The sequence below is a fragment of the Cnephaeus nilssonii genome (genome assembly GCF_951640355.1).
Source record: "Cnephaeus nilssonii genome assembly, chromosome: 12".
Taxonomy (NCBI): Eukaryota; Metazoa; Chordata; class Mammalia; order Chiroptera; family Vespertilionidae; genus Cnephaeus; species Cnephaeus nilssonii.
Window position 1 is genome coordinate 13323599 of NC_137083.1, and position 14356 is coordinate 13337954.

At 42.0% G+C, this 14356-nt stretch overlaps 1 protein-coding gene across 1 annotated transcript in view; it reads right to left on the reverse strand.

The window, feature by feature from the left end:
- KLHL7 (kelch like family member 7) overlaps window positions 1-7671 on the reverse strand; it is a 50165-nt gene extending 42494 nt beyond the window's left edge. Inside the window, exon 1 of the mRNA XM_079786040.1 lies at window positions 7291-7671. Within this exon, the coding sequence (XP_079642166.1) occupies window positions 7291-7410 (120 nt within the window). The 5' untranslated portion in view covers window positions 7411-7671. The remainder of the gene's footprint in view (window positions 1-7290) is intronic.
- Between the last annotated feature and the right edge of the window lie 6685 nt (window positions 7672-14356).

The following is a 14356-nucleotide window of genomic DNA, read 5'->3' on the forward strand; positions in this document are numbered from 1 at the left end:
GTCCAAACTTTTTTCTTTAAGCAGCAGAATCCACTTTCAAATGATCTGACTGTATATAATTTATATAGACAGGATGGTTTCTCTGTAGTCAGAACTAGCCTGGCAACCGAGGGATGGAAGAGTTCCCGTCACTATTACGCTTAATGAGTCACTTAAAAATTTTTTGGTTTTGATCTTAGTAATGTCTTTCTGGGGATGGATTCTGTAAGTTTAGAGATTTAGGAACCCTAAGAATGATTCAACCAAGTGATACAACAATATTTTTACGGAACTGCAAGTTAAGATTGCGACCTTGTCATTTTGGGCTCCTCGCGCCACGGGGTAAAAAGAACAGAAGTTATTACATTTAGCTAGGTGCCTGACTCTGGCCATCCATGGGGCAGAAGATGGCTGGAACTCAGGGGATCCCCTTGGGTACCTTGTGGTTGTCGGGAGACACAATACTCCATGAGTTCCTACGTAATTTCTGGACATAACAAGAATGGAAGGTCCTGCCACTTTTTACCCGGCCACCATTTCTCAGGGGTGTTTTGATAGTGAGTGACCCTAAGGGATGAGATAATGCCTCCCCTCCAGGATAAAGAGCAGGCTTATTTATTGCTTGCTATACCCATTGTACACCCATCGGGCCCCACCATGTTGCCCTCACAGCACTCATAGGACAAGGGGAACTGACACATATATGCTGACACTCACAATGCTGTGCTGATCAAGTCTGTTGTCTCTGACACCAGAGTCTCATGTCTTCTGCCAACATCCATTAAACAGCAACAGGATAACTAATCAGCCTTTAAGCAGCAAAAAATCGAATCCCAGACCCAACACTGGTACTGCCAAATCTAGTGGTAAATGTTAGTAAAAGACTGAAGTAACTGTATATACAGGCAAGACCAAACGCTTAAGATACCTAGGACTACAGGATTAGGCCACCTCATTGGATAAAGAACCTTGAGGAGTTGGCTAAAGACCAAGAATAGGAACAGATAGTGAAAGAAGTCATAAATACAACAATAAATAATAATAAAAATATGAATGAATAAATAATAATAAACAATGAATGTGACTTCTACTTTCATTTCCATCCTTGTTCTTATCTATATATAATATGTAGATATAATATATATAATAGAGAAATATGCTAATTAACCAGGACGCCGTAATGGGTCGACCAGACAGGAGGTTGTGCACGCAGCATCAGGGGCGGGGCGGCAGGGGCCTCCGCGCGCCTGCGCTGGGGGAGGGCCTGATCAGCAGCAGCCCGGGCTGCTTCAAGGGCCGGAGAGGGAGGCAGGGCCGCACCTGCAACTCCAGAGTGGGCGGCGCCATGCAATTTCGAATGGCGCGCTGGGCTCCCAGTATTTATATAAATTTTAACTAGTTTCCTATCTTCTTTTCCACCCAGAATCATACCAAAAAAATCTATTATTACTTAGCCCTTAGGATCTTGAAATGATGATAGGATAAATGAATATCACTAAATGATCTTGAACTTGGAGTTAGATATGGTTAAGTGAAAAAATTTGATTGGTGACTTTGTTTTTTAATGATAGGAATGAGAATAGGAGCACACATGTTTGTATTGGACAATCTAAGGTGTAGACCACAGTGGACACTTGTGGTCTGGCTACTTAGCATCCAATTTCCCCTACCTATTAGAACCCCAAGCTCCCATTTCCAGAAAATTCCTCATTATGAACTATCTTGGAAAGGGCAATTCTCAGAACTTGCCTCTCATTATGGAAGCAGAAAGTCAGATATTTTTTTCTATTCACAGTAGATCCCAAATCTGGCAAACGACAGAAGGCCAGCCAATTAGACAAATACCTCCAGGATGAACCGTGAGTGAATGATCGGTGGAGGGAAAACCACCTTGTGGCAGCAGCAGCAAGTGGTTAAGACTGTTCCTGCACAGTAACCTGGACTCCAGGGTTTCTGCAGCCTTGCTACCAGAGAGCCCCTGGTTCCTGCCCATCTGCCACACCCACTTGTCTTCCAGCTGCGGTCAATGCTGTAAGCTCCTGTATCCTTGCAATAAGTTGTTTTTTACCTAAGACAGAATAGGTATCTGTTGCAGATGGCAGTTGCTATGACAATAAAATATGACAAAGCATGTAAAATACTTTGCAGAATGGCTGGTAGAAAATAAGTGCTCAATGTCAGGAAAAATTGGCGCATAACAAGAAATCAAATTTGGAGAGACACTTTACAACTAAACACGTGTCATTTAGTCCTAAATATCCTGATGCAAGGAAGAAAGCAGTCGAAGAACTTCAGAAGAGTCAAGAAAAATCAAGTTCTGTATTTAATTACTGGATGCAATCTTCCAACAATGTTAATATTGCAAGTTTTGTGGTTAGTCAAGAGATTGCTAAGAGAGGAAAACCATATACAGACGGTGAATACATAAAAAGTTGTTTTATAAATGCATCCGAAGAGCTATTTCGGGATTTTAAGAACAAAGCAGATATTCTTAAAAAAATTAAAGAATTACCATTGTCTGCTAAAACAGTGAAAGACAGAACAGTCAAAATGTCTTCGAATATAACCGACCAGCAAGTCAAAGATCTTGAAATTGGTTTCAGCTTTATCAATAGCAGTTGACGAGTCTTGTGACATAAATGATACGGCGCAAGTTTCACTTTTTGTACGATTTATTTCATCTACAGGTTCTAAAGAGGAACTTTTAGGATTATTGCCACTCAAAGGTCAAACACGTGGAGAGGATATAGCAAATGCTGTAATTGAGTGCATTGAAAAACATCATATTCCACTCGATAAAATTGTCTCAATTTCAACAGACGAGGCGAAAAGTATGACCGGCGTAAGAAACGGGTTTGCTGCTATTTTGAAAGAAAAAATTAACCACGAGAAACTTACTTACCATTGCATCATTCATCAAGAAGCGCTTTGTGCGCAGACATTTCCAGAAGAAATTTGCAAAGTTATGGAATTGGTGATTAACATTATCAACTCCATTATAGCTAAAGTTCTTAATCATCGCCAATTTAAAGAATTTTTAGTTGAAATGGAGAGTACGCAGATCTGCTGCTGCATACCAAGGTACGTTGTATCAAGAGGAAACGTTTTGAAACGTTTCGCTTCCTTATTAACAGAAATTAAAGCATTTCTCCTTGAGAAGGGTGTTCACTATCCAGAACTAATAATGAACGATCAGTGGATCCAAAAATTTTATTTCATGTCTCATCTAAATCAGCTTAATTGTAAACTACAGGGGAAAGGAAACACAATTTTTTCAATGTTAGAAGAAGTTATTTCATTCGAAAACAAATTATCTCTTTTTGCTCAAGATTTTGAAAGAGAAACTTTGATTCACTTTTAAGCCTGTTGAAACATCGCCAAGAAAATAATTCTGAAATTGACATTTGCTATTTCAAAACAACACTCTTAAATATGAGGGAAGCTTTCCTCAACAGGTTTCAGGAATTCAGAAACAGCAAAGCGACGTTAGCCTTTGTTAAAAAACCTCTTAATGCTACTGTAACAGAATTAAATTTTTCTCCCTTTAATATTGACATTGGCAACTTTGAAATGCAATTGCTGGATTTAAAAAACAAAGAATTGTGGAGCTCGAAATTTGAACGTCTTTGTGCTGATATAGAAATATTGGAGAAAAATGTGAACTTAATTCACAGCACAAGTGGTCTACTGTGAAAGACCTGTGAAGAAGGAAGATATGTTGATTTTTAACACCTGGAATAGTATTCCTGACTCATATAATCAACTGAAAAAACTAGCGTTTGCTGTTCTTTCCTTATTCGGGTCTACATATTTAATCGAACAATCATTTTCAAGCATGAACCTTATCAAGAGTAAATTGAGAAGTCATCTTATTGATGAGAACCTGGAATGGTGCCTAAAATTAAAAACAACATACAAACCTGACTTACCCAAACTTTCCAAGGAGATGCAAGGCCATTGTTCACATTAGTGTTTGTCAGTCATTGTCATGATTTAATTTTATGGATATTGTAAGGTAAATTGTAAGGAATTTAATTTTATCAATAAATAATATCGTTATTAACCCTTTGCACTCGCTTGCTTTTTTCTCGATTCCTTTATTCTACTCAGGATTTAATTTTTTAAATACCCCAGATTTTACAAAGCGCGGCAGTAAAATAAAAAACTGGAGTTTCTTTTCATACAAACTTATTTATTTGAATTTTTTTATATTTCAAATTATTGATACATTCAATACAATTCGACATACGAGCTGCTACCGATGCTAACTGTGTCGAGTCACACTAGACATCCGAGTGCAAAAGGTTAAGTATTATATCAAGTTTTATTCAACGTACCTATAGTTTAAGACTTAAAACTTTAAGTAAAGTTTATTAAGTTAATTTTAGGGAACGTTGTGGAGTGAAAGAAGATGGTGTCGAGGATTGAGAAAGGTATATTGAGATGGTTTGGACATATAGAGAGGATGACCGAAAGGAGATAGATGAAACAAGTACACAAGACGACTGTGGATGGGAGAGTTGGAAGGGGTCGACCTCAGCGAATGTACCTCAATCAGATTGAGGACGTTTTTAGCAAAGGCCAGCTTAGGAGTACCCTAATTAAGTTAATAACAATGTACCTACCTATATAGTGTAAGTTTAAAAAATTTGGCTCTCAAAAGAAATTTCAATCGTTGTACTGTTGATATTTGGCTCTGCTGACTAATGAGTTTGCCGACCACTGAACTAGAGCTATATATAACAACATAGATAAAAATCACAAAACATAGCCTTTAAGAAACTAAGACAAGAGTATTTACTGTATGATTCCATTTATATAAGTTTAAAAAAAAGTAAAAGGAAAATCTATGGTGATAGAAGAATAATGGTTCCTTTGAGGGGTAGTGACTGAGAAGGACATAAGGAGGGACCTCTGGTGTATTAGCCATATTATATTTCTTGGTGGTGGTGGTGGGGTCATTTGGTAACAATTCATTGAGCTGCACTTTATGATTTGTATCCTTTTACGTGAATCCTCTACTTCATTGGAAAATGCACTTAAAAACAAAAGGCGGGAAATGAATGAAAGGGTGATGGAGGAAAAGGCTCCATAAGAAGTTGGGGAAAAAAAAAAAAAGCTGAAGCTGCTGGTTCTGCAGAACCCGCTTTCATCACTATGTATAAGACTGGCTACTATGTTACAGAGAGATGAAATGACCTAAATCACATTATCTAAAAATAATAAAACTAATTAATGGTAGCCCAGGGATTGGAATTCAGGTTTTCTAATCTCAGTGTTCTCAAATTCTTATAGAAATGTTTCATAGAGGAATCCTTGTCATTCAGGTACTCATTATCCTGATTCCCAAAGTACTGAGGTCAGAAGGGTAAGCAAAAATAGTCACCACACAAAAATATTCACGAAAGAACAAAGACACATATAAAATCGGTCCTCACTCAAACATTCCTTCTCTGGCCAAACCAGCTTCTATTCCTGCCAATCCCTATCAACTGCCCTTGTCAGTCATTCTTGGTGAGTCTCTCCTGTGTTATGATGTTAAATAGAACAACACAAGTGCCATGTAAATCAACTGCAAAATGAACCTACACATCTTACAAAAGATGCAGGATTCCATGAAGTTGGGAAAAGTGCTATGGGAGAACTGCTGGACTTACAGGCAAAGCCATAGACAAAAGGAGGATCCAGCAGATTAAGGTCAGTTCACCCCCGTCGAAGAAATGCCACCCAGCATCCATTTCCCCTTCCTACTCAGTACAGAATCCTGATTTTTTTCAGTAACTGTATTTCTATTTTGACAGTAGATAAACAGATGTTAATATAGCCCAAAGCTAAATCTACGTAATGGATATAAATCCATTTTAAAACCTAAGGAGCTAAATTATACAGTCTCAGGCAATCCCCTCTCCTCAAGCAAGCATGTGATACTGTAACCCACGGGCACCTTGTCTATGCAAGAAACGAGGCAATGCTTTATAACGCTACAGTCCACGAATGAAAGCGCATTATCTGAAGGAGTGAGAAGGTTGTTAAAACACATGTGAGCACTGGTGGACTGCGTACAACTACCGTAGTTAAATGTACCAGTAATTTGAAGTCGGTGGTGCTGTATATATAAAATGGTGGTATGGTCACAATGAAAGCAACATGAATGTATACATAAAAATAGGTACATAAAGTAAGTCACATAAAATACTGAATCCAGGCATTCACAGCTCTTTCAGCACAAAGGCTAGGAAAGATTTAAAGACATTCCCACAGAGGATCTCCTGCATTCATGCACCACGCCGGGAGCAGATGAACAAAGACAAGATCCCGTCGGTCAGAATTCCCTTAAAGAAACCAAAGCTAATACCTTCATAAGGATCTTAAATTCCTCTACTGCCATTCCCATTCCCATCAGAACCACTAGATAAGCAAACCAGGTCTGGCAGGTACTCCTACAACCTGCTTTTGTCCTCTTGAAAAACAGGGCCTGGGTCACAAAACCGAAACATTCTTACACGTCTCCTATTTTCTATAAAGTTTACAGAATCAAAAAGTAACCAAGTGATTTTTTTTTTTTTTGATGCTCTACTGGTATAAGATGTTATGGAATTTTAAAAAAACCACAAAACTTCTCTAACCTACATTCTCCGGCGTATTAAAATCGGTTCTTTTCATAACCCACCTTTCGCCGACGCGTGAAGACTTGCACCCATGCGCCTCCTACCCAAGACAGAACAAAGAGCCCGTCATCGCAGCAGAGGCGCACGGGGCCTTTAAAAGGCAGCAGCACGGCATTGATCGATGACTGTTTCTGCTCGAAATTAACACGTACGGGAGGGGGCGGGGATCCTTGTTGGAGAGGATCTAGCAGGCCAAGCGATGCTTCTGAGGGGCTTCTGGTTGGGCTGTACCATTGGGCTTCTCCGCACCCGATCTCCTGACACCTTACACCGCTCCTACAGGGCTCGCCGATGGAGGGATGGATCCTCGCCTCCCCAGGCCATAACTAGGGCAGAGCTGCTAGACCACCGATACCTGACGCCGAACGCCAGCCCGGGGAGGCTCCCACGGATCTGACCTGGGAGCCAGGGCATCGACAGACAAGGAGGAGGCACTTTTGCTCCACAACAGCTTAAAGCGACCCTCTACTAACAGCAGCTTGCTGGCGTGAAAATGGGAGGAAGGGGGAGGACGGAGGAAGAAGAGGGGGTCTGGATCCACAGGGCGCGGATTTCGGCCCAGGAAGCAAGGGGGGGTCAGAGTCCGGACCCCGCCAACCCCCTCCCCGCGCCCCGCCGTGCGCCACTCCCTCCCAGGCGGTACCTGTTTCCGCATGTTATTCATGACACCCATGAAGCCCGCCAGCAATTTCGCTTCTTCTCGAGCAGCAAGCTTCTTCTCGGTCTTCTTCTTGCAGCTTTTCTCCACCACGGAGGTTGCCATCCTCCGTCAGCTCGGTGCGTGCACGCCGAGGGGCTGCGCGCTCCGGGCGCGCGGGGGCTGCTTGTTTACACCAAGCACCGCGGCTGGGACTGCGGCGGCGGCGGCGCCCGGCTCCCCAGCGCGCGGGCGGCGGAGGCGCGGCCACTGCAGCACAGCGAGGCCTGGAGGGCCGCTCAGGAGGAGCCGGGGAGGCTGCGCCGCGGGATCGGCCGCATTCCAAGGAGAGCCAGGGCGCGCGGGGGAGCACGCGCAGTGCGCGGAGGGGCCGGGCACTAAGAAGGAGCAGGGGGCGGGGCTGCGTCACGGCGGCGCGCCGCGGGCTCGGGCACGTGGTTCCCGGCGCGCTGGGCAGCCTCGGTCCCGGCCCGGAGCCGCGCGAGCTTTGACTTCCTGCAGGCCGAAAGTGGCGCGTCCTTTTCCCCTGGCCCATGAAAGATATATCTATATATATATTTTACAAATTTATATTACGTGGCGAGATGATCTTTTTGGATACTCGGGCGGCTGAATACATTAAAGTATCTCCGATTAGTGTCATCTCCATGGGGACAGGGTTGGTGTTTTCTTCCCTGCACTGTCAGAGAGATGGGCATATCGTAGGCGCTCAACAAGTATCACTTTGCTGCAAGTTAAAGGCCTTATTACACGGAGTTATTTACTCATCCATTTCCTATTAGTTGATATTTAAGTTGTTTAGACATTTTCTATTATCAAAAGATTGCTATGAACATGCTATCCCCTTTTTTACCTCCTTGTGAAACTGGAAATGTTGGCGTTCGTCACTACCAGAACCAGTAAGTAGAGACAAGCATTGAATTTTTATGGGTGCTTTCATTCACATGGGCTGGCGATCTGGAAGACGGTGTGTTACGTACCCTAAAAGACCGTCTTACATCTCATCCCAAGCTGACCTTTTTTATAAGGAGGAGAAAAGTGTAGGTAAAGGGTTTGAAATTCAGGAGAAAGTAGGTAAAGGGTCTGGGATTTAGGGGAAAAGTTTAATCAGATAAGGCTGCAGCCTGGTGATTTTCCAAGCAACCCTTCATCTGCGGACTGGTGATTCTTGATCTGCATCCTGGGAGGCTGCCATCCTCTCCCTGGAGCACAATGGTTCAGCTACTGCCTTGGTCTCTTGCAGTCCTCCTGGGACACAAAGGTTCGAATTGCTTGTGGATCTCCTGAAGTCAGGGTAGGTCCAGTCATACATTTCAGTCCCTGGAACAATAGTCTTCTACATGCATTAATTACCAAGACTATTAACTATATAACTAAAATGAAACATTTTTAACTTCTTGATTTCCCCATTATTCCCCACTGTTAGTCTATCTTGTTTTGATGAGATTAGTTTCACGTGGGGAAAAAAAAGAGATTAGTTCCATATGGAAATAATCATTTTGCTGTTGAGCATGTATCTTAGCATTAGAAAGTCTTGTAGGGGATTTGGGAATACACTTCAGGGAGCACATTATATGCAACAACAAGCTATGATACTGAAAAAAGATGAAAAGAATGAAAACAAATGCCTCCCCAAGACCAGTAACACTAGGTAGTCAGGAGGCTAGTTTAGACCAGTGGTCGGCAAACTCATTAGTCCACAGAGCGGCGAGGTGCATGTGGCTCACGAGCCAGTTTGCCGACCACTGGTTTAGACAAATCAATACGAAAGAATCCCTCTCTTTGTTTTATCTTGGACGCTACTTCATTTACTTGCTTTACTTTATGCTCTTTGAGCTGTGAATTATCAGTCAGGTTGAAACAGCAGAGTCCTTTAAATTCTTCACATCTGTGATTTTGTCTTAAAAGGAGGTCGTCCATAGCTGCCTGATTTTCTATTAACACTTCCCTAACTTGTCCTAGTTCTTGACTGATACTGATGGCACTAAAGGCTTGAGAGGTGGCATTCAAAGCCTTTACCACAGTGTGGGTTGATCTATAGTACTTATTTCTGTATTCGAAGAGGTTACCATGACTGGCATTACACATAAAGATATATTCAGTGGGGCGAGAAAGGAGCAAATCACTGTTACAATCAGGTGCAAGGGAGAGCTCCTGTGGAGCCCGTCAGTCTTCCTAGAGAACATGGTCCCCTGAGTCTGGTTGCTGGAACAGAGGAATAAACAGTCCTTCTGTTACAGAAGACCAAAGAAGAACCAAGCAACGCTTAGAGAGATGGAGTTACACTTTATTATTATTACGCGCCCGGGCCGAGAGAAAACTGTATTTCAAATTCTGGGCGGCCCCAACATGGAGGAACTTTCCCTATTTATATCTTTTTACCTTCTTTGTCTCCCAAATATGGGTTTTTTCCCAGTCCCCTTTGCAAGTTCTTAAAGAGCCCTATGTGCTGGGGCTTTGAGACCTCAACCAAAGGCTTGGCCTGGCCCCAGCACTGATAACTTCGCCTGGGGAAGGTTCATAGCCTCTCTGGAATGGGAGTAGTTTTATTTTCCTTATTATTTAAGCAAGCAAGCATTTACAGAAGCCAAATAGCAGGGTTAAAATTTCAAACAGCAGTTTTTCTATAAGATGGATGCTTCACTTCCATATATTAGAAACAATCCTGCAGGCAATTTGACGTGACCAAAGGCATAAGGTACATTAGGGGTGGTGTTGCAATTCATCTCCACGCCTGCTGAAAGCATAGAACAGTTTTTAGTACAGTTGACAAGAGTTGCACAATCCTCAGTTGGGGCTACATTAGTACATTTCCCTGTCCTTTAGAGTTACCACAGGTCTCCAGTTATAAATATCAGGCCCATATTGTTTTCTTAGCTTTTCTAAATGTCAAAAGACCTCCATTTGCTCCTTTTGTGAAGATAACAGATCATTCACCTGGAGGGAAGAGTTCCCAGTGGACAAAAGAAGGTGGTAACAAGCTTGGATACATTGATATCAGATTTTTTGTTGTTAATCCTCACTCAAGGATATTTTTCCATTGATTTTCTACAGAGTGGAAGGGAGGGGGACAGACACAGAGAGAGGACTATTGATGTGAGAGAGACACATGCAACTGAGGTACATGCCCTTGACCAGAATTGAACCTGTGACCCTTCGGTCAGTGGGCCAACGCTCTATCCACTGAGCCAAACCAGCCAGGGCTAGGATCATATTTTAAAAAAGAGCTTTATGACAGGCAAAAGGTAATTTTTCAGTGTTATTTTTAAAATGCCTAATGAGGCTGTGCATGTTTTCATATGTTTATTGGCCATTGGTGAATTGCCTGCTTATGTCCTTTGTTCTTTTTTCTTTTGATTTCTCCCCCCCTGCCCCTTATTGATTTGTAAGCATTCTTTCTTGAGGCAGGTTTTAGGCAAGTTGAGTTTTAGATAATATATGTGTGAAAAATGTCCAGTAAGCATTGAAAACTCAGGATGAGGTCTCCAAGAAAAGAATATAAATGAGCAAAAGCATATTACTGATTCATAGCTCAAGGAGGAAAAGGATCCAGCAGAGGCAAAACAGTATTCAGAGTGACCTAGAAAAAACATGTCCTCATGTGACCCTTAGCAGTCAACATTTACTACACAGTTTAGTGTGGCCTGCATGCCTGCAGGGAGTCCGATCTTTTTTGAGTTTTACTCCCCGAGAAGCCCCAGGGGTGTTGATTCATGTCCAGATGTTTGTCCATCTAGCTATTATTTTTTCTTAGCAATCCAAAACTCAGTGTGCCCCCTTGAGGCCAGAGGATGCCACAGAGCCATCCTGATGCTGTTAACTCCAGAATGTGCTACTGATGCAGTGTTGACTGAGACACTCCGTGCACTGCCTCCTGAAACCTGAGCCCTGGCCAGGCCATGTTCTCTTTGCCCGCTAACCATGTGCGTGATTGCCACTACTGCTGAAGCCGAACCTCAGGATGGTCGCCTGCTGACCCAGGCCAAGCAAACCGCTATGGGTCTAATTGTGCCACCACGGATATTGCAGATCCTAACCCAGGTTGCGATTGTTCCTTATAGTACAGAGGGGAAATGCACAATGTGCTGTCAAGTGGGATCTACATAAAATGTGACCGAGCCTTATCACCTTCAAACTCTTCTGATTCACACTCACTCCTCCGGGGCCCTTGCCTGCCTCTGGGTGGCTGTGTTGGACGCAGAGCCACTAATGAATCCAGGCCAGGATTCAGGTTTCCTAGTTGATTGCTTCACCTATCTCTACCCGTCCTCATGGTAAATCATCTCCGAGGGATCTTGTTGTTCTTTTCTGTCGCCTAATTTAAGTCCATCGAACAATTGCGATTCATTTGACCTTGGGAGGGAAAGAGACGAGTTCTCACTTCCATTCCTCCAAAGAGTACCATCATGTGTTGAGGGCTCTAACCAATGCATTCTCATTCCCAGCAGCGTTAGTTTGGGGTGGGAGAGTGCTATCAAAATGTTCTGTTGTGACTCATAGACACACAGAACAGACTGATGGTTGCCAGAAGGGAAGGGACTTGGGGGACTGGGTAAAAAAGGTGAAGGGACTGAGAAGTATAAATTGGTAGTTACAAAATCATCATAGGGATATAAAGTACAGCGTAGGGAATATAGTCAATAATATTGTAATAACTATGGATGTGTCAGGGAGTACTAGAAATATCAGGTGGGGGAATACTTTGTTAAGTATATAATTGTCTAACCACTATGCTGTACACCTGAAACAATACGAAATAATATTGAATGCCGACTGAAATTGGAAAAAAAAAAAGAAAAAGTCCTATTGCATCACAGCAGCACCTTTCTCACTCTCTTACCTCGGCAAAATTAGGCGAAATGTTGGACCCCCAGCAAAGGTGAGGTTTCTATGAGACCCCTACCAATTGAGGAGCCTCAGAATGTATTCATAAGCTCATCTCTTTTTGTAACATGTGCAAAAGTAGATATTTTTGTATTCTTTTTCTCAAAGTTCTCTCCTCCCAGTTATAAGAACTTCAGGCTCTGCAAAACCTGGATCCATCCCTGCTCTCAGGCAAAACTTTGTAAAAAAGTTATTTTGTTGTTTTAACTTTTAAGAGGTAAAGTAGCATAATAGTATCTAGCCAACTTGATTTGGTCCCTGATTCCATTTCTCACTAACTGTGAAATGCTGGGTGTGTTACTTAACCTCTCGGAACCTGAGGTTCCTCAGCTAGAAAATGGAGAAAATAATGCATGTCTTCAAGGATTGTTGTGGGAATTAAAGCACCTAGAATGGTGTTTGGCACTTAGTAGGCAATCAAAAGCTTTGTATGTTGTTATTTATTTATTTGCTGCAAAATACCTTTCCTGGAGGAGTGGGAACTTATTTCCCATGTTTTCTACATATCTATTTTTTTTTTAAATTTCTTACCTAGACCTGACCAAAAACACACATAAAAAACCCTCAAACAACCGTGAATATGAGAAGAAGCAGCTAGAAGAATGGGGCTCTGCTCTGAACTCCTAACCGAGTAAGGAGGAAAAGGATCCAAAGGATTGCCAAGCAGTAAGTTTTTTGTTCATATCTCAAATTTGAGGTTTTCTGGGTGATTAGATTGCCTTGACTTTCCCAATATTACATTACAAAAACAATTCCTATCTAGGCAAGAAGGCTAGAAAATGTCTTTCAAAACCATTCACTTTTGGTCTAAATCTGAAAGGGAAAAATCTGATACTGAAAGTATAATGAGGAGTCAACATTCTTTGAAATGTGATAGAAAGGGACAAGGTGGTGGTCTTCAGCCCATATGCCAATATGTCAAGTGGCCATGCCCAGAAATATAGCGTGTGTGTGTGTGTGTGTGTTTTCCCAATTAAAATGCCAAACATATGTAGTCTTCCATACTCATGGGAGTCTTAAGTGGGAAAAAAGATTATAATTTAGCCCTGGCTGGTGTGGCTCAATTGATTGGGCATTGTGATCAATGTTTCTCTCACTCTCTCTCCCTTTCCCTCCCTTTCTCTCTCTCAAATCAATAAAAGTATATTTTTAAAAATATGATAATTTAGTCACATCCTCAGCTTAAAACATATGAATTATGTACATAGATGCTCTGTGAAAAAGACTCGGGAATGAAAGACAATACCTCAAATACCTTCAAGGAATTATTTGGAACACAGAGGAAACCCAAGGAGACTGGAACATTTTTTATAATTGCTTAATTGACTTTTTTGCCTGTGGGTCATACACTAATTCACTGTAACCGTAGCTTGTAATTAAAATGCTGTTTTAGTTAAGAAGACAACATGACAATGAATCCGTCTATGAGAGGATTTCAGCCCAGGGCGTTTGTTCTGCCTCTGAACTCAGGTCAAGTTGGCTGGAATAAGTGCATGCTCTTTCTGAATTCCTTCCCACTGAGCTTCATCTTTTTCCAGTTTATCTTAAATATCCATCTGCTGCCTGTCCCACCCTTTTAAGGACAGATGTATTCTCCTGAGCTTATCTTCATCTTCGTTCTTCCTCATTGCCCTCCCCTCTATCCCACACACACACACATCAGAGCCACCCTGTAAAATCAGTGGAATTTTGCCCCCCTCCCCACTTCCTTCTCACTGAGGTCTTACAGACTAGACTTTCTAGATAACTCTTCCCAGCTTCTCTAGGTTTATTTTCTATCCTCTTTCCCTCTACATTTCCACATATCTTTCCCCACACTCCACAAGCATTTCCAACAATAGACAAAACACACAGAAAAGTTACAAACGATGATTTTCTAAATCCCCCAAATAGGTTGAACACAATCCCCAACTATTCCATTGCTGTACCAACATTCAAAATCTGTTGGGAAAACCTGTGTGTGTGTGTGTGTGTGTGTGTGTGTGTGTGTGTGTGTAAGCATTTAAGGGAAAAAAATCTTTTGCCTTACTATGTAATTTCTGGTTCCCTCACTGAGTTCAATAAAAATCAGACAAAACAAATTATTCTAACAAATAATTTTATTCAAGGATTTTGCTTTTAGCCCCGGCCAGTGTGGCTAAGTTGGTTGGGCATCATCCTGTGCACC